The 21,468-nt window shown below is 45.9% G+C and overlaps 9 protein-coding genes across 9 annotated transcripts; 3 read left to right on the plus strand and 6 right to left on the minus strand.

Moving 5' to 3' along the window:
* Positions 1-588: 588 nt before the first annotated feature.
* N7520_007143 (peroxisomal biogenesis factor 3) lies at positions 589-2,514 on the plus strand (the record flags this gene model as incomplete). The annotated part of the gene is made up of 4 exons (XM_057141077.1): positions 589-746; positions 838-1,187; positions 1,249-1,639; positions 1,701-2,514. 4 exons carry the CDS (start codon positions 589-591, stop codon positions 2,512-2,514), a joined length of 1,713 nt encoding a protein of 570 aa, XP_056995083.1.
* A 265-nt stretch (positions 2,515-2,779) lies between these two features.
* Positions 2,780-3,328, minus strand: N7520_007144 (flavin-containing amine oxidase; the record flags this gene model as incomplete). The annotated part of the gene is made up of 1 exon (XM_057141078.1): positions 2,780-3,328. One exon carries the CDS (start codon positions 3,326-3,328, stop codon positions 2,780-2,782), a length of 549 nt encoding a protein of 182 aa, XP_056995084.1.
* A 1,387-nt stretch (positions 3,329-4,715) lies between these two features.
* Positions 4,716-5,335, plus strand: N7520_007145 (FKBP-type peptidyl-prolyl cis-trans isomerase; the record flags this gene model as incomplete). Its single annotated transcript, XM_057141079.1, has 6 exons — positions 4,716-4,846; positions 4,900-4,970; positions 5,026-5,086; positions 5,146-5,166; positions 5,220-5,258; positions 5,308-5,335. 6 exons carry the CDS (start codon positions 4,716-4,718, stop codon positions 5,333-5,335), a joined length of 351 nt encoding a protein of 116 aa, XP_056995085.1.
* Positions 5,336-6,027: 692 nt separating this feature from the next.
* N7520_007146 (uncharacterized protein) lies at positions 6,028-8,214 on the minus strand (the record flags this gene model as incomplete). Its single annotated transcript, XM_057141080.1, has 15 exons — positions 6,028-6,200; positions 6,257-6,376; positions 6,427-6,501; positions 6,559-6,698; positions 6,748-6,835; positions 6,899-6,952; positions 7,007-7,061; positions 7,111-7,280; positions 7,330-7,367; positions 7,419-7,484; positions 7,543-7,620; positions 7,675-7,721; positions 7,773-7,800; positions 7,853-7,946; positions 7,998-8,214. The coding sequence occupies 15 exons, from the start codon at positions 8,212-8,214 to the stop codon at positions 6,028-6,030; spliced, it is 1,443 nt and encodes a 480-aa protein (XP_056995086.1).
* A 1,924-nt stretch (positions 8,215-10,138) lies between these two features.
* Positions 10,139-10,414, minus strand: N7520_007147 (uncharacterized protein; the record flags this gene model as incomplete). The annotated part of the gene is made up of 1 exon (XM_057141081.1): positions 10,139-10,414. The coding sequence occupies one exon, from the start codon at positions 10,412-10,414 to the stop codon at positions 10,139-10,141; it is 276 nt and encodes a 91-aa protein (XP_056995087.1).
* Positions 10,415-12,663: 2,249 nt separating this feature from the next.
* N7520_007148 (uncharacterized protein) lies at positions 12,664-13,287 on the minus strand (the record flags this gene model as incomplete). The annotated part of the gene is made up of 1 exon (XM_057141082.1): positions 12,664-13,287. The coding sequence occupies one exon, from the start codon at positions 13,285-13,287 to the stop codon at positions 12,664-12,666; it is 624 nt and encodes a 207-aa protein (XP_056995088.1).
* Positions 13,288-14,476: 1,189 nt separating this feature from the next.
* On the minus strand, positions 14,477-16,329 carry N7520_007149 (uncharacterized protein; the record flags this gene model as incomplete). Its single annotated transcript, XM_057141083.1, has 5 exons — positions 14,477-14,719; positions 14,771-15,956; positions 16,003-16,073; positions 16,127-16,200; positions 16,269-16,329. 5 exons carry the CDS (start codon positions 16,327-16,329, stop codon positions 14,477-14,479), a joined length of 1,635 nt encoding a protein of 544 aa, XP_056995089.1.
* Positions 16,330-17,132: 803 nt separating this feature from the next.
* N7520_007150 (amidohydrolase) lies at positions 17,133-18,734 on the plus strand (the record flags this gene model as incomplete). The annotated part of the gene is made up of 1 exon (XM_057141084.1): positions 17,133-18,734. One exon carries the CDS (start codon positions 17,133-17,135, stop codon positions 18,732-18,734), a length of 1,602 nt encoding a protein of 533 aa, XP_056995090.1.
* Positions 18,735-19,221: 487 nt separating this feature from the next.
* N7520_007151 (uncharacterized protein) lies at positions 19,222-19,652 on the minus strand (the record flags this gene model as incomplete). Its single annotated transcript, XM_057141085.1, has 3 exons — positions 19,222-19,295; positions 19,374-19,474; positions 19,528-19,652. The coding sequence occupies 3 exons, from the start codon at positions 19,650-19,652 to the stop codon at positions 19,222-19,224; spliced, it is 300 nt and encodes a 99-aa protein (XP_056995091.1).
* Between the last annotated feature and the right edge of the window lie 1,816 nt (positions 19,653-21,468).

The following is a 21,468-nucleotide window of genomic DNA, read 5'->3' on the forward strand; positions in this document are numbered from 1 at the left end:
TACCTTCGAAGGTTGTTATGTTCAAGTTTGTACATACTTGTTCTTTGCTAGCTCTGATGGGCCCATGTCCTTGCACTGTGTCATGCCCGGCGATGACTAAACGGTTGCAGTGCAGTCGCCTAATATGAGCTTTCGAACCTTGCTATCTGAAGTTAATCCATGTTCTCTCGATATATGAGCTACGGCTAAGATGTCTTGGCATTTGAGAAGGAACACATGTTATTGCAGCTGGACCGAATCCGGGGGAGCTATACCCAACTTCCAACTTGTCTAGATGAAAAGTGACATTTTACCCAAATGTATATATGTATAAATATATTTAGATACTTGGCAATCCCGGAGATGAAAGAGAGAATAATTTCATCATGACTTGATTGGTGGCTTGATGTGTTCCAGTGTTATAGTCGGAGTCTCTCCACATAATCTGAACTAGCCGAGGCCGGGGGGTGATCCCCGGTCACCGCGATCAGCGCCACGAATCAACCTCCCAAGTTCGTTCGCCCGACCTTAATTTCAACACATCTTGTCCACAGATCACTACAATTTACGAGATACGGAACGAAGAGATTAATTCTCTTTAACAACAACATGATCGGCGGCGCGAGGCGCTGGTTAAAGCGCAATCGCAAAGGTCTCGCGATTGGAGCTGGGGTGCTGGGTGCTGGCTATCTGGCCGGTCAATATGTCATTTCAAAGATCTCCGAGGCACGTGAGCGTATGAGCAGTGATCGTATCGCTAAAGAAAAGTGAGTCCTGGTCCAGGTTCCATCGCCCTGTCACGGGCACGCGAGCTTGCGGGCTCCATTCCTCAGGTCCGGCTAACAGTCTTCACTCCAGCCTTCGACGGCGATTCGAACAGAACCAAACCGATTGCACCTACACCATTATTGCGTTGTTACCCACAGCTACAGATAATATTGTCGATGCGCTCCCCGTGGAGGAACTGACAAAGGAGCTTCAGAAGAAGCGGGCGGAGAGGCTGGCACGGCTCAATGCGGGGGAAACTGCCGGCTCGGACATGAGCTCGGTCTCTCCAAGCTTGCCAGGGGATGATACGAAGAGTCTTTCAAGCTTCCAGAGCGAGGGTTATGTTCATACGAGCCAGCTGGGAGAGCCTGCCGACTCGGATAGTCAACCCCGCGTGAAACGAAACAAGACACAACTTTGGAACGAGGTGAAGATCACATGTATGCTCCACCGAGGACTGTATCAAATGGGTTCATTCGGCTAATTGTATATTTCCTGCAGCTGTCACTCGATCCTTCACCATGATCTACCTCCTCTCCCTTCTCAACATCTTCACACGGATTCAGCTCAATCTCCTCGGCCGCCGCAACTACCTCTCAAGTGTCATTTCTCTCGCCAATCCCCCAGCCGACTCGACTATCAGTCTCGAAGACCATGATTATGATCTCACTCAAACACTTGGAGATGATGTTGCGACCAATCGACGCTACCTTGCTTTTAGCTGGTGGCTGCTTCACCGTGGTTGGAAGACGCTGATGGAGCGGGTCCAGCCCGCTGTAGAGGAGACATTCGGTCCTCTGAACCCGCGTGAAGATATCAGCTTGTCCAAACTGTCGGAGTTGACTCTGCAAATTCGGAAGAAGATTGAGGGGAATACGGAAGAAGAGCGCCGGTAAGATACATATTCGTTCCTGATAACTGTTTGATTGGGTTTGCTGATGTTCCACAAACAGATCCAGGAAATGGCTATCCTGCTTGCTGCCGCCAACAGAAGATGAAGACCATGTCCTTCGTGAGTCTGGTGTTGAAGGAGTGACAGACCCCTCTTCATCAGAGACTGCTTCCAAGTTGCGCCTCCTCTTGGATGAGACCGCCGATCTTATAGACTCTCCGTCCTTCTCATTTGTCCTAACTCTCCTCCTCAACGAAGGATTCTCCACCCTTATTGATGTTAAATGTGCCAACGAGGCATTCAAAGCTTCTGCCTCGGCCCCGGAGACTGCACCACAGTCCTTTGACTCCATGGCCACCGTCGTTCCGCCCGTCGTTTCAGAGCGTAAAACCAAGCTAGCCAATCTCCTAGCTGTCTTGGCTCGCCAGGCACATGTTATCGGCCATGGCCCCATGGGTCCGAACGATTATCTCGAGGTGATGGACAAGAACGTTCGAGAGCTCGAGGCTTTTTCGGCAGTCATATATAGCTCGAATTTTGACCTCGAGCTTCTCGGCGCTAGTCGGCAACAAGAGACGTCGAAGGGTATGGATTCGATGGATATAAATTCTTCTGCTATGTTTTCCGAAGTAGTGGTCGATAGTGAGACCGAGACCGAGCCTATCGATCTGGCTCAGAGTGCCTCAGTTCTGGTTGATCACGATCAGCGAGTTTTTGATATTACCGAGGAAACCCCTGAGACCCCTGTGGCTCGGGAGGCAAATGCAAGCCCTGCTCAAGAGCCTGCAGCAGACTCTGCCTTTGAGCGTGCCTGGGGCAAGGCTGTTGATGATGGAAATATCGCGTCCGAGCCCGAAGTTCAAGAAGAGTCTTAAATTTTGAGGTTTTACACGATATTCATGAGGCCTTATCATATATTTCCTGTCAATACCCTTGTTTTGCATCTCCACTTACTATCTTAGTAATAAAGTAGACCTGGTGCTAATGAATGCTTGTTCATACAATCTATGTTAGTCCTGATTTCTTAAAGTGACTCCCGTAGACCTCGGGAGTATTGATAGGTGATCCCATGATTCTGAGATTTATAGTCTAACTGTTGAAATAGTCTAACTGTTGAAATAGTCTAACTGTTGAAATAGTCTAACTGTTGAAATAGTCTAACCGTTGAAATAGTCTAACTGTTGGACTAGCACGAGCATTAAATGCCTTGACATCATTTGCAGCCAGAATTCTGCCCACTCTCAATAGCACCGTCGACAAATCCCCTCCACCCATCCGCCCAGTCTGCACTCGCAAAAAGACTCTCTCATGGGGTTTCTGCAATTCTTGCACATACCGACCGAAACTATATGGTCCCCAGCAACACCATGTCCCTTTGGCAAAGAGATCGTTCATCCAGTCATGAGTGAGATATGCCTGAACCTCCACATCGCGTTTGATATTCTCTTGAAACTTCTTAATAATGTGACTGCTATCCTTTTTATCCATAAGGGTGACCATTGTAGCCAAAGCCAATAGCCCAGGTTCCTTGAGGGCCAGAGGGCTGGTTCCTGTTGTGGTCCGAAAAGGCGAAAAGAAAGGACGATCTCGGAGACTCATGACTTGTCGCACACCAACCCGGCTCTGTTGCAGCGAGTCGAAAATGAATCTTGGCACCCACATTGATATGTCCATAGGCAATGGCCTCATGTCGAAGAGGACTAAGAGGTGGATTGAAAATGATATCTTTCAAACAATTCCTGTCCATCATCAGTATTCATTCAATCACTCGACCAGTACACTTCCAGTGGAATAATCGATATGACAGCCTTTGCGTCGAATTTCCTCCCATCGTTAATTTGAATCCTCACCCCATTCTGCCCGTCCTCATTGCGCTCCACAACAGTATTCATGAGTATATCACCCTTGGAATCAGCCAAAACGCCCTCGCAGGGGTATCCATACCCCCATGTCCGATCCTTTTAGATTCCCGCTCTCTCAAGAATACCAGCCATATTGTGTCGTACTGGCTAAGCTCAGACCATACGGCTACGTTTATTATTACCGCCATCAAACGCCACAGGGGAGGGTATCCCTGTAGATGCTCCTGGCATTTGAACATTATGGTTTCTTCCAGGCGATTCAAAAATAGGCCTGTAGCAGGGTGAAAAAATGGAATCAAACAGAAAAACAAAAACATACAACAGTCAGGATTCGCATGTGGTCACCCACCATACTACTAACTAACCGGCGTGTGGCTTAAGTACGGCTGAGCGGACGGGAAGCCCTGTTCTCCACACCCTATGGTCGTATGTACTTGTCACCATCCCAATTTCAATCCTATATTAAGGTTTGATGAGAAGTGTCCAGCCACATGCGCTTGCATGTGAGTCCACACATGAGTAGGATGAGGAGCAAGTGCATAAGCAAACTTTGGATGCCTTCTTTTCATGGGGCATGATGGGTGGAATGTTGCTGTAGCTGGGAGGTAACGCATGGGTTCTAAATTCTGACGTCCTAAGATTGTTGGTACTTTTATAGTAATCTAGGTACATGTACCTAGATACCTAGATAGTGGTGTATGTCACCAGCAGCTCGCAGATCTTACCGAAATACAAGCAATGATTTGTATGTTTGTCGCTCTTTTCCCCTTAGAAGGGCATAGTCTGCGTCGGATTGATCCAGGGCTCCGAGCCTTGATCGGACGAAATTATTTCAGGATACTCTATAGTCACCCCTTAATAGATACCTTAGGTACTCAAGGACCTTAGTACTTTAGTAGTATTCCGAGTGTCTGATATACTCCGTATTGACTTGAATATATGTGATCGAGCCGGTAAGCCAAATCCAAAATATCCTTTGAGGCCGCTATCTACTCAGGAAAGACGGAGAGAAAATTTACTAGCAACGAATTCCTGATAATTCGGGTTGGTTGAATAATACAGAACTACAATAACTAATTACCGTCTCCATTGACGTGAATCTGGTGATCCCGGCTAGATCTTGCCCCACTTGGAGGGAAAATACGAATCAGCGTTGACTTTGACCTTCCGAACTTCACCCCTCCATCTCTCTACTTTTTTGCCTCAAAGCCATCATGGGTGTCCAGAGAAAAATTATTACCCGCGGTAGCGGCCCCTCGCCTGCTTCAGGTGACAAGGTTTCCATCCACTACACCGGCTGGCTCTATGATGCCAAGAAAGCCAGCAAGGGCTTCCAGGGCAAGCAGTAAGCTTTTGTCCCCCAGCTTGATGTGCTCCGATGACTAATCATGTCAACAGGTTTGATAGCTCCAGATCTCCTGGCCGTGGTCCTTTGAATGTCCAGATTGGTGTTGGTCAGGTTATTAAGGGTAAGTATTTTTATCTATTCTTTTAGATTCAAGCCTTTTATTAATGTCTTTTTAGGCTGGGATGAGGGTGTCATGGAGATGAGCGTGGGCGAGAAGTCCATCTTGACCATTACTCCGTGAGTAGTTCGCTTGTCGGAAACGTTGAAATTGGTTCATTGCTGACATTCGTTCATAGTGACTACGGTTACGGTGACAAGTAAGCTAATGCATGACAGGTTTCTCGATGATGTGCTAACAGAGTATTCTAAGGGCTTCTGGCAAGATCCCTGCGGGCTCTACTCTCATCTTGTAAGTCTTGCGCATATAGCAGCAGTCCCCTGGAACTAACGCTTGGTAGTGAGGTTGAGCTCCTGAAGATCAACTAGATTAGCAGTTCAGAGTAGAGAAGCTCAATTTACTTTTTCTCGTAATTTTTTTTCCTGTGAAGAAATATAGCATTCTTCGTAAGCTTTACATATTTAGAAAGAATATTCCGATCATTTGCTATCCAGTAATTGCGTACTCACACTCACCATCAGCACCAATATTTTGGCCATGAAACTGGTCATCACTTCTTTTTCCTTTACTATCTTTTCGGATTTTCATCTAAGTATGAGAGGACTTCTTGGACCTCGTCAATCGGGGTATTTGACCGAGAACGCCACGCAATACAACAAGATGTGAGCGGGGACAACTTTCCGAGAAGCAACTCTGCGGAAAGATTAAATTTGACCCGCCGAATGCTCTGGTCGCAATACGGATATGCGTACAATCATTGGCATTGGAATGTTCTGGAGTCTGCGGGCAACTCTACTTTAACTCACTTGATAGGTTTCTTGTGCCCATCAAAGAAGACGATATTATTATCTACAGAGTCCTTGGAAGAGCAGGAAGCTGAGCATTCTGTGAAATTTACCTCATTTGTCTCCTAATATGTATTATGCAAATTTTACGTTGGGTTATCAAGACTTTTCTGTTCAAAATATGGTGATGTATTAATCTGCAGCTCTCTAAGGTTGAATTACATTTCTCCATCGTGCGGGTGCTACGCTCGTTATGCTCGTTGTAAACGAGGGTTTCATTCTGTCTCCACCGCCTTTCCGGCAACGATGATTTCCTTTGCCTTCAAACTGCTGCTTTCAAGGGTGGCCTTCTCTTCATCCTTGCTTTCGTTGTTCAGTTCGTCGTTCCTACTGTGCTCAATAGGGGTGTGGCTATTAACGACCAACCACGTTGGCACAACGGCAAGACCTGTGCCAGAGTACGCTTTAGTATAAAAGCAGGGAAACTCAAAGAAATTTACGAACCTAGCAAGATTGTGTTGACTGCAAGAGGAACTCTTCCTCCATACCAATCCCGAGTGTTGAGTCCGAAGGACACGGCTTGAGCAAAGCTCTCTTGGCCACGCAGGATACCAGAAAGACGAGCTGAAACTTGTTAGTTGATCCGTTGAGCAGCTATACCACAGTGAACATACATAGTTCCGAGATGTTGTCGGTCATTGTTGAGAGCAGGTAGTAAAGCCAATTTTGCAAGGATTGTTGAGAGAATTCTATATTCAAAGCTTTAGAGACAGTAGATCAATGATGGAATGCCAGAAAATACTCACGCCAAAGAATAATCACGAACATGCCCTTGACGTAGCCTTTGTCTGCCCAATCGAGTGAAGGTGGGTTTGCCGTGTATTGCTCTTGCACGACCCAGCCATACACCCAGGCAATGATGTGAAGCACAATCACATAGTAGAAACTATGGGTATCGTTAGATGGGTCCTTTGCGTCATATAGAGGTCCCTTACCTGTAGGTGATTCTAGCCTTGACCGGCATCTTTTGATAATCCAAGAATCTGCTGATAATCCAAGAAGAGAGAAGACCGGCAATGTAAGCTAGATAGCGAACGTCAGATTCTACTCTGAAAATTCTGGCTTAATGTGGCTTGTAGAACATACAGACCAGTCCAATCAAGGCACGTGCGCGAACTCCGAAGTAATAAGTCTCAAAGTCTGGAGTGTCGATCAGCCTTTATCCTTAATTTGGATAGAATAAGGATAACTCACTGCCGGTGTACTGGTTAAAGTAGGCAGCCCAGAAGACAGGCAACAAGAGAAGGAGCTGAATAGATTAGCTTGATAAAGCCGATGGAAGGCATTGATGAACTGACATCCTTGCGACGAGTAACCTTCCAGAGCTCAACCATTTCAGCTCGCCATGAGTCCTGCTTGACGACTTTCACGACACTGCCATCGCTACGCTGGACCTTCTCAGGCCGAGTGAGAAAAATTGCAAAAGGGATAGCAAGACATTGCAAGGAGACAAAGATCAGGTAGGTTTCTATACTTGTGATAAGCATAAATCTTCAAAGTTAACCGTTCAGACTTACCAGATCCGACTTTTCCTTTCTTCTTGAAAACAGCAGAGCTAATTTATCATCAGTAAAGCCCTTGATCGTCGTATTAAATTGAAACCTACTGGTTGAGTCCAAGCACAATAGCACTGCCAACAAGAGGACCACCTGTTCGGAACCAAAGCCAAATGCTATTCGGGGTTAGAGATATTCTTCCCTTTGAATGGCCATTCTGTTGGGTAAACTTACTTCATATATTGGCCTCTCTTGGCAGGCTCAGGGTAGCCAAGTGCCACGGCACCTTCAGAGGCCCAGAAAAGACCCGCACTATTCTTGTCAGCAAACTATGTTCCATCTCAAGTATATCTCTTCGATACTCACGATAGACCACAGGCGACTGCACCAACTAGCACAAACCAAACATTTCCCTGTGATATAGTCAGCGTCTATTCCCACCAAAGAGAGCAAGAGATATTCACATATCGGTTGTTGGTATACAACGCAGCCCTATCAAATATGTCAGCTCATGTATCTACCAGGAGACTTTCCATAGTCATACGAGTAGATGGGATATCCAACTGCACCAAGAAGTAAAGTCCAGTTCATTCCAATCCGATTCGCAATTGGTCCACCAAAGATACACAGAAATCCCACTAACCAACAATTAGCATATCGTACTCAGCTCAAGTCCAAACTGCACTTACTAAGACCGAAAACCAGGGCATTGGCCGCGTTAATCAGGAATGGTGATTCCGCACCACCAGCACCCAAAGAATTCATCGCATTCCATAATCCCGGCGCCAAAAATCCCACACCGCCAATAATAAAGGCATTGAAAAGAGTCGTGCGGTACCAAATCCGTTTTTCACGTTGGATTGGAGTATCATCGGAGGATGCCGAGACCGAGATGGGTTCAGCCATTTCGAAGAATCTAAACGTACAGAAGTCGAAAAAGAGTAGTTTGAAGAATAGTTGCAAGATCAACGATGTGTGCTGGCTTTAAACTTTTATATCTGAAATTTTCACCATTACCCCTTGATCACTTTCATGACAAATGGCGTGCTTGTGCACTGCAGTAAACTATAGCGTCTGTCAAACCGTACAAACTGGGATCCACTTTCCAAGGTTCCAAGGTTGGACCCGCAGATTAAGGTATTTCAGCCAATCAGATCAAGCTTTACGTACGAGGTTTTCCTGGACCCTTGTCCTTAATCTCTTTTAGGTCTTAGCGTGCTTTTTCTCTCAGTCTTGGAAAGACTTGGATTTTCGGGGGCGTTTTGGCTTTGGGCCGAGAATCTTCATAGGACTTTATCGGCTCGTTTTTATCGGCCATTGGAGGAATGAATTATTGCCAAATTGGGTGTTTTCGTGAGCCGCTTTTCGGCCATGGTCGAGCTGAACCGAAATATGCGGATTTTTCTGCTTAGTGCAATGCTTTGTTTTGTTCGTGCCATTCAAAATGTTCGTTTTGTGCTGGATTAACAAGCGTAGATGAGTATCATATCTCTATTTTTTAAGCCGATTAAGGTTGCTACAGTTTCATTAATACGCCAGAGCAGGAAGAATCACTTTAAAGTGAGAGTGATAAGAGACTATATTAGCTTTTTATCTTGATCTTAATGGCTACCATACTTGACAAACACACAAATTGCGCATTATTAACGCCGTTGAAAACCTTAAATATGGCCTTGCTGCCTTCGAGGCCGTTGCGCTGACAATTTGAACCTTTGAACCTTCAAAATCCGCCCTCGCTATCTCTGAGTCCCGATTGTTGACGATACAAAACTTCTTAACACCCACTATACGCTGCGGTACCCATTGCAAATCATCTATAATACTCTGTGGCTCATGCTCGTGGCCTTGATGACAATGGATAAATTGGAGTTAGGATCGGTAATCGCGTCTCCCACAATTTGCATAATAGCAGCCTCCGCATCAAGTCGAAAGCTATTGATGCGAGTATAAAACACATTGACACCCCAGTCGACACGGAAACCAACTAGGGCGCCATTTCTTTGGGTTCGCCTGTGCCACGGAAGTCTGCTACTGGGTGCTTTGGGTCTGCTGCTGATCTGCTCTCGAATTATCTGATAACTTGGTTCTACCCTCCTGATTGAGCTCAGCGCCATTTTGAAAAGACCTTGTAAGCGGGTGTGCAGAGAATGCTGTATTTGTTCGTGGCACTTCAACAATTTACCAGCGGAACTACAAATAGCCGACGGCTTCCCAGTGCAAGCCAAACATTACAAGGGAGGCTGTGTCTGGCCTTTGGTGGTTTGGTGCTGCGGTGATGGGGGCTAGATTTGTTTTGGTTGGGATGAGAGATAGGGCTTAATTTACATACGACAATGAGATACACCAATGGATGCGGCTGGTACATTGATCTTATGCTTCATAGTTGTGTCTGGACTACATAAGAGCTCGATGATCCTTGGGTATTCCTGAGATCGGTAGATACATAGTGATTACTACGAACTTTCTAGGCCTTGTTAGTATACAGCTCTACTACGAGATAATCTTGAGTCTAAAGACTTTTCAAGTCACTAAATGAATGAAAACGTATCCAAAAACGAAACATTTTATTGCAAAGACTGGTCAACCTTCGCCCGCGCCCCGAACCAATACCTTTGTTTTCCATGCCCCAAGTGTAAGGTTTACTCCGTGCCAGTAATTCTTTCTTCACTGGTGAATCGATGCACTTGAAAAAAAAAAGTTTAGGTCAAGAGTGGGTAGCCACTGCTGTCTAGATAAATTTCGGCTCCGGTGTCAACATCTGGCACCGATTAGGGATATTCTCAAAGGCGTAATGCAGAAGTCACTTACTTCTCGAAGCATCTCACCAGCCCTAGTTTTCGCCATCAAAGTAGCCTCTGGCCGCAGCAACTGCAAGGGCTGCAAAGTGGTAGACTCGATCACTGTTGAGACCGCCGTGATCCCGATCGACACATTCGTTCAAGTACTGTGCAATATTATTGCCATATTTTTCATCCACACTTTGGACAATACCGAAGAAGTTTTCTTTGTCGTAATTTCCGCCGTATCCGACGTCTGGACACTCTGCGATTCTACCATCTGTAAAGGCCGTCGTGGCGCATTCTTTTAGCTGTTTGGGATCGGCCATTCTGGTTTGAATGAGAAAACATGAAGAGAATTGAATGTGTCTTAGGCGCGGATGAAATAGTTGAGTAATTATGACGTATAGACTGGTGTGATGCTCACCAGGCTGCATGCAGCACTCTCTGCCGCCTCTCAGCTGATATAGCGAACCTAAGATCCCCGCCTAAACTAAGCTACGTGGGGTTCTTATGCATTGTATGCTGGTGACAAGTGATGTTTATCTTCTATAGTATAAAATACCTGCATGCTGATTTCTTGGTTCCAATGGGTTTTAATAACAACTTTTTTAATGTGCAGGAGTGGATAAAACATACTATGCAGGCCAGGCGGTGGTCTGAACATACCGCCACTATGAATTGTTGTCGAAAATCTGGAATAATCTAGAATTTCGCAACGCTTGAATGGGCTGCTGTGTAAGTCATGATACATAAATATATCAAGCCCACCGAGGTGGCTGGCTGATGGTACCCATCCAAACCTTCAACCTTGCAGTTGCCTTACCCCTAGGTGGACATGTTTGCCTCCAAGTTGTTTGGACCCTCTGTTGATCATCATGCAAGATCCAATTGTGGTCTCAGTATGTTTTTTCTCTACGGAGAGCCTACTACAAAGAGAAATTCTCACATTCGACGCTGTTACGTCGACCTATCTCGTATATATCTTTGCAGCCAGTTATTGGGTGTCATGGAGATGTGTTCGCTACCGATCTCAACTACTCAAGATGGCAGCTGAACTGTTCAATGGTATGTCGACCCCTCTTGTGTAAATCACTTTCATATTGATACTAGACTCGGCTGAAAAGAGCTCGGCATTATTATAAAAAGGTCAGCAATACTCTCCTGAACATTTTCCATGTCCAAAAATCGGGCATTTGGTCGGTATTCTGTTACCAAGCATTGCTTTCTTGAATCATTCTCACTATATCTGACGGTACCTCTGAAGGCCAAACCACTAGAGTCCAAACCACTAGAGGCTCAACCCAATCAGCTCCTGGGGCTCTTCAAGTCACCCTTCACAAGTACTACAAAGATGATAAAGCATCCAATCATTTAAATCATTCAAGACCCCCAAAGAGCATCTGGAAGACACCTTGAAAACTTTTCGAGGGTCTCTTATAATGAGATAAGTATCTCCAATATTCGAGTAACAGCTCTGTACGACTTGTTTGCCACGACCCATGCTGCAGAACTCCCCGATTGCTGTACCGTCCTGTTGCTGATGGTATCAGCGAGGCCGAGTCTTGGCTATCTTCTTTTCAGTGTTTCGCAACCTTGGAACACGTCGTTGCGAATCAGGGCTTACATGGCACTGGAGATGTCTCCTGAAATAATCAAGGCTTCAAAGTAACCCGCCCCATCTTCACAGGCAATGTGAACTAGGCGAATCTACCGAGCGGGCGCAGTCCCTGGAACAATTGCCAAGAATCATTCAGTCCCTCCCATTTAGCATGGGCAGAATCACATGCATATTGATTAAATCCATGGAAAAGACCGAATGGAATCTAAAACCACGTGGCTCTCGACACACTTAACATGGATGGATCGCTTATAAGAGCTAACCTTAGCTCTGACTTGTATGCTCTTACCTTGAGCAGTTCTCAAGTGAGATCCAACGCTTGTTCTTGTGGGGGGTTGAACACTGGGTCTTCAGCCAATGGTGTCAAATAGGCCGTTCGCTCTCCAAGTGGAATTGGTCGGTCGCAGAAACCTCGTTGAGCTTGTCTATTGCTGCCTCTGAAAAATGAAAAAGAGATTAGGGGAAATGTGCAGAAGTATGTAAAGTAGAGGAGGGAAGTCAGGAAATCGTCTGCAAGGGTAATAAGTCTAGACAAGCAAAAGCAGATACGGGTAGGTACATTTGCCATATTCGTGTGAATGATCCATTAGTAAAAAAATGAGCAAATATCTACCCTGTGAATTGAGTAGCAAGACTGTCATATACATTCAACACTATAGTAATTAGTATAGGTCAAGGAATGGCTCTGCGGGTGTCATCGGCAATGTTAGTAAGCTGAGACATTCCCCGGTCTAGACCCAAGCCAATACGGAACACACACATGCGCCTACATGCGCCTCATTTAAGGGGGATTACAGTTTCAAAATTAATTTCTGGTAAATTGCAGGCCATTATGTGAGCAGATTAATGGTAGTCATATTGATTATTCGTCACATCGGAACACAAGTACAATCGTTTCAACCAGATGAAGGGAACATCCAGGTTTTGTATAGAATTATTACAGTTCGAACATTCACCTCACAGGGCAAGAGCGATACCAAGAATACCTGCAGCGCCTGCAAGGCTCATGGCAAGACCGGCAGTAGCAGCGGGAGCACCAGCAGTAGAGGTACTGGTCCCGGTAGAAGTACTGACCGCCGCTGAAGAAGCACCGGTAGTGGTATCGGAAGAAGATCCGGTAGAAGATTCAGTAGAAGATCCAGTGGAGGATCCAGTAGAAGATCCAGTGGAGCTTGTGCTTGTGCCAGTGCTGGTTATTGTGCTGAGAGGAGTAGAAGAACCGGAAGTGATGGGTGAGACGGTGCCGTAGATGGTGTAGTCATCGGTGGCCGACGCGGCAGAATTCTCACTGTTATATTCGGAGATCTCCACCTGGATCGCGGAAGTGAAGTATGTCTCGACAGCGGAGGGGAGACTGCTCACCCAGGCAGGGTAATTACCGTCCTGCATCGCGCTGAGTTCGGATTGTTGGAATGCCGAGTTGGTGTAAAACTCGTCGAGCCAGGTTGTGGGAATGGCAGTCATTAGAACCGATTCGATAGAGGAGGGGACCTCGTCGGTGTCAATTTCAGTAGCTTGGGGCTTAGGGGCAGCAATGGCCGCACTAGCGAAAAGAAGGGTAACAAGAGTCTTGTACTGCATTGTGGATGTGCTTCAAAGTCTGATTGTTTGGTGGGGGAAAAGGGAAAGTAGGGAAAGTCCAAGGGCTTATATTAACGCCTCTTCGGTAGCCTTGCGACTTCTTTGCGCCTAAAAATGGATCGCAATTTTGATCAAGGCTGAGCATAAAGAAAAGGGCTCAAGCTAAGACAAAAATAGCGAATATCCAATCAGAGATGTCTCTTGAGTGAATTGACCCACGGCTTGGGACTTAAAAGGGAAAGGCGCAGGTCACAGCCAAGACCAAACCAAACTATTCGAAGCTTTAGTGCTTATTGTCCCCTGTCCTAGTCCGATGATCCCCGAGGCTTTACTCCATAAATTAGACCCTTCCATGGAATAATGTCACCTTAAACAAGTACTGGTAGCTACCTCTTAAACTGGTCGGAACTTGCGGAAGTGTCGGCTTCACCATAAACTTACTTAAACATCATGTACCCCAGACTGAAATTACGAGCAATTTTTCTTGATTCCCTGCTATTGGACCCTGCATAATGTGTTATGACATCATTTTCTGGGGTAAAGACCAGAAAAGGCTAAATGAGCCGGCTTCAGTTTAACTTGAATGGTTTCCATTGGGTTAATGACACTGTTTTTGTTCTTGTTGGTTCGCTATCCAAGGTTTTCTCACTCACGACGCGTAGGCACTTCACAGGCTTTCTGTGCTGGCCAACCTCTACCCAATGAGCGACATTGTAGATTATCAAACGTTGACGTTGACCCTCCATTACATGCCGATTACCCCGCCAATAGCCTTGAACGAACACTAAACTGCCACATGGATTGCGTAAGCTTATTTGGCATTCCTGAGAAATTGCCACACAGGCAGCAGTCTATGCAATATGCGGTGCAAATGCAACTTCTCGAAAGATGGCAGAGACCCTGCATCATTTGGTCATATGCTACTTGGACCGAGCGGACTGGCCGTAAGAGTTGCTTACCAATAATACACCTGGGCTGCTGGGCATCACGCCATTACAAGGTTGGGTGCCGCAAGGCTCGAACATACTTTTTAATCCTACAAATAAACGCGGGTTTACTTTTTGCTTGATTTGTCTTTGTAAAGGTATTAAAAATAGGCTGTGATTCGAAGTGCGCACGGGGCTTCGAGTGCGATCAGTCTCTATAACATTGCATCTGAGAGACGGCATGCGCAGTCAATGCTTCCTCACTACATATATGCCAAGCTCTTTGTACTGAACTGACGATATTTCCCTGCGGCCTGCACTCGAAATTTCTTCCCGAAGTAAATGAAGATAAAGTTTCCGAGAAGAACAACTGTGGAAATAAGACCAAACGTAACATAAAACCACGTCAACCCGACGCGATCCACCCAGGGCTGCAGGGCAAAAACGAAGATGGTGGAGATAAGATTGCGAATAAATGTCACTCCAACGATAGAATCCGCAATAATCTAATATGAAATTCATTAGTCGCTTCCTTCAACATCGGGAGGGATTCTTACGTCAGTATATGAGTCGGTCAGATAGGTCAATGCGGAGCTGCAAGCCGGCACGACTCCAAATCCAACGAGCCCAAGACCAAACGCAGGTAAAAGCCAATGCGATCCATTGTTCAATCCAATTCCAAACATGAACAGACCTGCCGGGACAAAGGGCGTGAAGATCAACGAAAGCCAAAGGCGCATCTCGGGCTCGAAGATTCCATTTTTTCTTTTGGCTAGGTGTATAGCAATGTAATCGCTCAGTGGTCCACAGATCAGCGTTCCTATGCTCGTGCCTAAAAATGGGGGAATTCCCATTAAGCCAATTTGGGCGGAGCCAAAATTGTAAGGCGGTAGTGTCATGACAGATGAAAGAGTAGTGACCGGGACAGTCGTGCAGGCAGTCATGATTCCATATTCGACAGCCATAAAGAATACTGCTGGGATACTGGAGAGAATCAGGAAAGGCTGATAGCTGTGTTTTAGCAATTGGCCAAATGGCATGGGCGACTTAGACCATAAAGCTAGCTTTTGCAGGTACGTCTTTCGAGGGATTGACTCGTCAATATGGACATCTTCGGCTCGAATTGCCGCGGCATGGGAAGTTGGAGTCTCTTCCACCGCAGATTCCTCAATTGTCTCCTTTTTATTCACCAGTGCTTCGGGTGTCAGTTTGTCGGAAACAGGAACCCCGTTGATAGATTGATCACTGAACATCGTCTCCTCGTAGAGAAAAACGAAAGCGACCAGCCCAGCACCAAAGAAAATCACCATCCACCACCAGACCCAACGCCAGCCTTGAGATAGAGTGATATATCCTCCGGCAAGAGGGGATAATGATGTTCCAATTGTCATGACCCAGACGTAAATGGTATTCATGAGACCTCTTTCGTGAACGAAGTAGACATCTGCAACAGTCATTTGGACGAGGACCTCTGCCAGGGCTCCGACAATGCAGCTTAGAACGTTGACTAGCATCAAGTCTGCCACTGTTTGCATTTTGGCAGACCAGATACTGATTCCACACTGGACCGCAGTACTCAGGACGTAAATTGGTCGTCGCCCGAATTTCAAAGCGAAGGGAATCAGTATCACTCCACCGATGCATAATGCCCCACATCCTGCGGCATAGCTGTCATTCAGCAGTGCGTAGCTAAACCCTAGTTCGAGGTTGACCGGTCCCCATGTTACCGTTGCTACATCAATCCTGTATGGTCTTAGTATATCGCAGTAAATCAAACGGGTGAACCCACAGTGCAAAAACCATCATCACATAGTAAGAAACTAGAGCAAAGTTCAAATTCTTTCGCCATTGCGGCCAATTCTTTAAGAAGGAATCAGTCATGTAAATTGAGTATCGATGGATGGGGTACCCACCAGAGGGTCATTAGGATCGTTGCTGGGCTTTGGTTCTAGCAGCACATCTGATGCCTGATTTGATTGCGAGAGCTCTATTATGAGATTTTTCCAGTTAGTGCGTGGGCCTCTCATTGCGAACATATGTGGCATTTTCAATCACCTTCGAGTCGAACAGTTCCTGGAGGCCACTCAGGGTCTATGGTTTGATGATCGATAGACATTGGCTCGTATTGTGAAAAGCGACTTCTTTCGGAATCTACAAGTGATTGGGAGCTGAAAGGCTAAATGGTGGTGCTTGAGATGGGAATAACCCCTTATCTTATGCCATTTCCTCACATATATATTCGGCATCACCCTTGGACGTCGGTTAGCATAAATCTTATCATCGTCGGTTACGAACGTTGATATGCGGATTGCAGCCATTCACAATCAACCCGGGGCTGGACAAAGAAATAAGACTTTTCTTAAAGGGGAAGTTTCAAGCAATAGCCAATGATAAAACAGATTCTCTTTTAGCTTATCATCTGCCGTTTGACTTGATATGCGGGGAATTGACTTGCGATAAGCGAAATTGAGATCACGATATTGGCTACGCGTAGACACTGAATTTTCGGCAATTGTGTAGGACTCAAAGAGCTCAGTCACCAATCAATCTCTGTAATCTTTGTAAAGGGAGACCAGAGAAAGTTAATATTACGCAATCAATTCCAACTGATAACATTTGCAACCATTTTGACCATCCACTTCCCCGGAACCCACCCAAAACTGACCAATGGCGTCAAATTGCGCCGCCAAGATCATGCGGACTTCACCTGCGACCGATGAACATCTCCATCAGCCGACAACTGCTGATAAACATTTCCCCAAATCCCTCCTTTATATCCCCAAGTTCACAAGAGGAAACTTCTAGAGATTTGAACTTTCGACCCCTTCCGACCTACCCGTATCTCATTAAATAACATCCAAGGCTGCCGAATAGCTGTCAACTCTTCTTCAAGTTCACATATTTTGACCATTTCTAATCATGACTACTACTATCTTTCGCAATGGCCGAATCTTCGTGCCAACATCAGGCGAAGAGAATGAATTCGCTGATACAATGATCATCGAGAATGATCGAATTTCCTACGTCGGCTCTCTCGAAAACGCCCAAGTCCCCGCAGATGCAGCGGTGGTCGATTTGGAGAACCGCGTCGTGGTCCCCAGCTTCATTGATAGCCACGTGCACATCCTGCAGTACGGTCATTCACTGCAAAAAGTCAATCTCATCGCTTGTACTTCGCTGGACCAGATCCGAGATACCATCAAGTCATACGCCGAGTCTAACCCATCTGTGCCGCGAATTCTCTGCCGTGGGTGGATTCAAGCTTCTACCGATGGAGTTGCCTTGGCGAGCATGCTGGATGATTTGGATTCCCGGCCTATCTATATCGACTCGTTCGATCTCCACTCCATGTGGTGTAATTCTGCTGGACTTGAGGAAATGGGCGCTCACACTGCCCCGGATCTTCCCGGGGGCACTATCCATCGAAATGAGGCTGGGAAGGCATCGGGTCTGCTGGATGAGTCTGCTCTGATGAACCTTGCCTGGCCACATTTAGAAAGCCTCTATTCGAAAGAGGATAATTTGAGCGCGTTGGATGTGGCTATTTCTACATATACAGCGGCTGGATATACGGGGATCGTCGATATGGCCATGGATGAAGGTGCCTGGGAGATCCTGAATGAATATCGCCGCGATAAGAACATCCCCTTCCACATTGGTGTTCACTGGCTTGTCCCGTTCTCTGATGATCAGGAAGCCAACTTCCGCTACGTGGATCGAGCGATCGAACTACGAAAGCAGTTCCCCGATCCCAGCTTCACCGTTCTTGGAATCAAGCTGATCTGTGATGGTGTGGTTGATGGATGCACGGCTGCTCTTCTCCAGCCATACACAGGAAAATCGGATCCAGTGGAGCCAATATGGCCAGCTGACCTGCTGCAGGGTGTCGTCCAACGTGCCGATTCTGCCGGTCTCCAATGTGCTATCCATGCAATCGGTGACAAGGCTATTCACCAAGCAATCAACGTGTTATCACAAGTCGGCACTCCGGGCCGGAGACACAGAATCGAACATCTCGAACTAAGCACATCCGAGGACGCGAAGCGACTTGGCCAGTTGGGTATCACCGCATCTATCCAACCTGTACATTCCGATCCAGCTCTTTTCAAAGCCTGGCCTGGTCTTGTTGGTCCGCATCGGTGCAAGCGAGCGTTTGCCTATAAGGATTTCTTGGATGGTGGTGCCCCCATTGCTATTGGAACTGATGCACCCACTGCGCGACACTTTCCTTTTCCGAATCTTTATAATGCTACTACCAGACGTTCGGCGCTTGAGCCGGAGTCTACTGATACAGTCAACTCGCATTTCGGTATTAGTTTGGCTCAAGCGGCTACCGCTGCTACGACTGGTGCGGCGTATGCACGCTTCGCGAACTCGTGGACTGGGAGCTTAAAGGAGGGTTTGAAGGCGGATTTCCTTGTTGTGGATATGCAGTGGAACCCGGAAACACTTCTTGAGGCAAAGGTGTGCCAGACGTGGTATCTGGGTAAGAAGATTTATGACTCGCGGGAGAAGGAATAATCGGGAACAAACCATTTTACCACTTGATATCAGCAGAATCATTATCAAAATGAATGTACCAGTCCGTAATACACGGAAGCACCCGTAGATCTGAAATCGGCACGATCGATCGTTCTTTCCCCAATCTGGTGTGTTCCTCTAGTTCGTTAGCCCCAAACCTTAACTGGCTCCCCAGGAAACTAATATATAGCGATTTCTATGAGATGAATCACACCTCAGTTCTGACTATTGTGGCTGCATTCCGCAGATTTTCTCACTGCTGTTTCCGCGAATTTGACTTGAATAGTTATCTATCGGTGCCTTCTGATTCAGGCTACAAGATGAACATCACCATGACATCACCGAAATCGCCTACAGAACGCTCATCTGTCAAATATTCTCAATCTCATTTCTCATTTTATACACTCAAGATACAAAAAAAAGCTGCACAGCAAATTCCCCTACTTATCGGTCCACCAGATTGCCATTACTCATTTTTGCACAATCATCATTCCTCGGGCTTGCGAGGCTCATCATACTGAGTACCCCGATCCGAAGAGCGACGAGAAGAGCTCACATCTGCTATCTCAGTCAGACCATTTCATCTAGTCAAGGTAGAGCGTAGTCAATAGGAAAAATTAAGGATAATGCTATGCGTACTTTTATCGATCGAGTGTTGTTCAGAGGTATGCTCCGTTAGATCATGAAGATCTTCAAGGGCATGTTGGTGAGCGAGCTCCGCGCATGTCGATCGAGGAGATCTATTAGATACTAGTTAGAATGATTGTTGTATCTTGACCGTTTGTCTACGCACGGTGCAACATTTCGGTCCATGATCACGTCCAGATCACTCATTTTGGGCTCTTTGGGAGTTCTCTGGCCATATTTGTACATGGTTTCTGGGTCGAGGGGATTTGCGTCGATGGATGAGGTGACCATGATGTGGTTGCAGAACTTCAGTTATCAGATGACTCGAATTTGAATAGTAGATGTGAAGTATTTCAGAGTTAATTAAACGGAAGAGTCAAATTAGAGACCTCGGGAGGTGACAGATATTTAACCAAGGTCTAGTGCGGGGAGAGAAGCTTTGTGAAACGTTGGTTGGTGAGTGGCGACCTATGATACAAACACTATCGACGACTAATAGATATTTCTTTGAATGGACTGGTATCTGTTATTCTATGACGGGGTAAATTTACTCTGATCATTTCCTTTCAAAAATTGGTATGTATTTTCTTCTCGTGTTTACACTTTTGACCCGCAGATACCTTTCTCTGAAGTCTTTGCGGCGGTAATGAAGTTTGCCATCAATGGCGAACGAGTGTTCTCGGCAAAGACATCAGAATTGGGTTACGAATCCAAATACGTTCCAATCATAATTTGCCTCAAGCCCCATATTATTCGTTCCATTCATTTCTGATATTAAAAATTCCCCTCGACATGAGGCGATCCCTAGTCAAAGCTTGCAATGCATATCCGGGTTCTTCTTCCCTGTCAGCGCCGGGCACCTGCATCTAGACAATATATTCATCGGGGCTCAAGTGCTAATCTCCGTACTGCATACATGAATAAAACCGAATTTGAAATAGCGAGGTAGTCTTTCGGCAGAGTCTTGTGTCAACAAACCCATACCGACATATATATTCACTAAGCGTCCAGGTATACACGCCGAGATTTCGCCACTGGATTTTTCCAAGGCATAATCTGGTCCCAGATTCATGAAGCATTACTCACGAGATATCAGCCTCGATGATACGCTTGTCATTGATGGCAAAAGCTAGACTTGGCCATTCCTGAGAGTGAATGATCCAAAGTTGCTGTCCAATGATGCTGTAGGTGTTTTTTAAATGTCGATGCCTCACGGCATTCGAACTTGGTCCATTTCTCAATTTATTGCTGTAATGCAGATGTAGACAAAGACATCTGGACCTAGCACAGATGATTTTTAACGTCTTTTGGCAATATTATATGAAATTCCACCACTTAGTATCAGCTAAGGGAAATGCCCGATTCTGTTTTATATTCCAAGATTGCGCCTGCAATTTTCGGCGTTCGTGTTCTGGAAATATATGTCGCGGATCTGCGTTGAAAGAGTATCTGGAGTGAACATTGAGTACTTCAAAGTTCTAGATCAGGGTAAAAATAGCGGTGAACATCCGTGAACTGCATCCGACATCTAGAAACTTCGATATTAGGAGAATGACCTCGGCGGGCCTTAATCTGCGCGGATCACTTTGCCTAAACCAGTTTGAGTTCATCTTGCGCAAATGGGCTCTCGGCAACGCAGCCGAACAGCGATATCGAACAACGGGTAGTTAAGCTTAGATAAGGGATCGAGCTCATTTTCGGAAGATGGGTCAATCTATTATCAACCTACTGGAAACTCCAAAGTCAGGATATCTGCAAAAACCGTCATTCAATATGTCAACAATCGATACTATTAAATATCGTGTGGGGGTTACCTAATTAGCAAATGCATTCACTGGATGAAAGTCCCATTCAGGGCCCATCCGCACTAGTCCCAAAATGGTTATTGTCTGGAGAAGGTGGATTCGTATCCAAGAAAATAGTGTTGCAAGCAAAAACGAAAATTTTTCTTTCTTATATTTAAAGTACTGCGCTGTCTAATCTTGTCTCTGTTGAATCTGAATCTGCGTGGACTGTTTTCTTCGTGCTAGATATATCGAAGTCAGTCTCCGAAACGGGGAAGTGAAGTCATTTGCAACGACCGGATTGGGAACCCGTGGCGAATAAA

The sequence above is a fragment of the Penicillium odoratum genome (genome assembly GCF_028828045.1).
Source record: "Penicillium odoratum strain IBT 22623 chromosome Unknown utg000005l_segment0_segment0, whole genome shotgun sequence".
NCBI lineage: Eukaryota > Fungi > Ascomycota > Eurotiomycetes > Eurotiales > Aspergillaceae > Penicillium > Penicillium odoratum.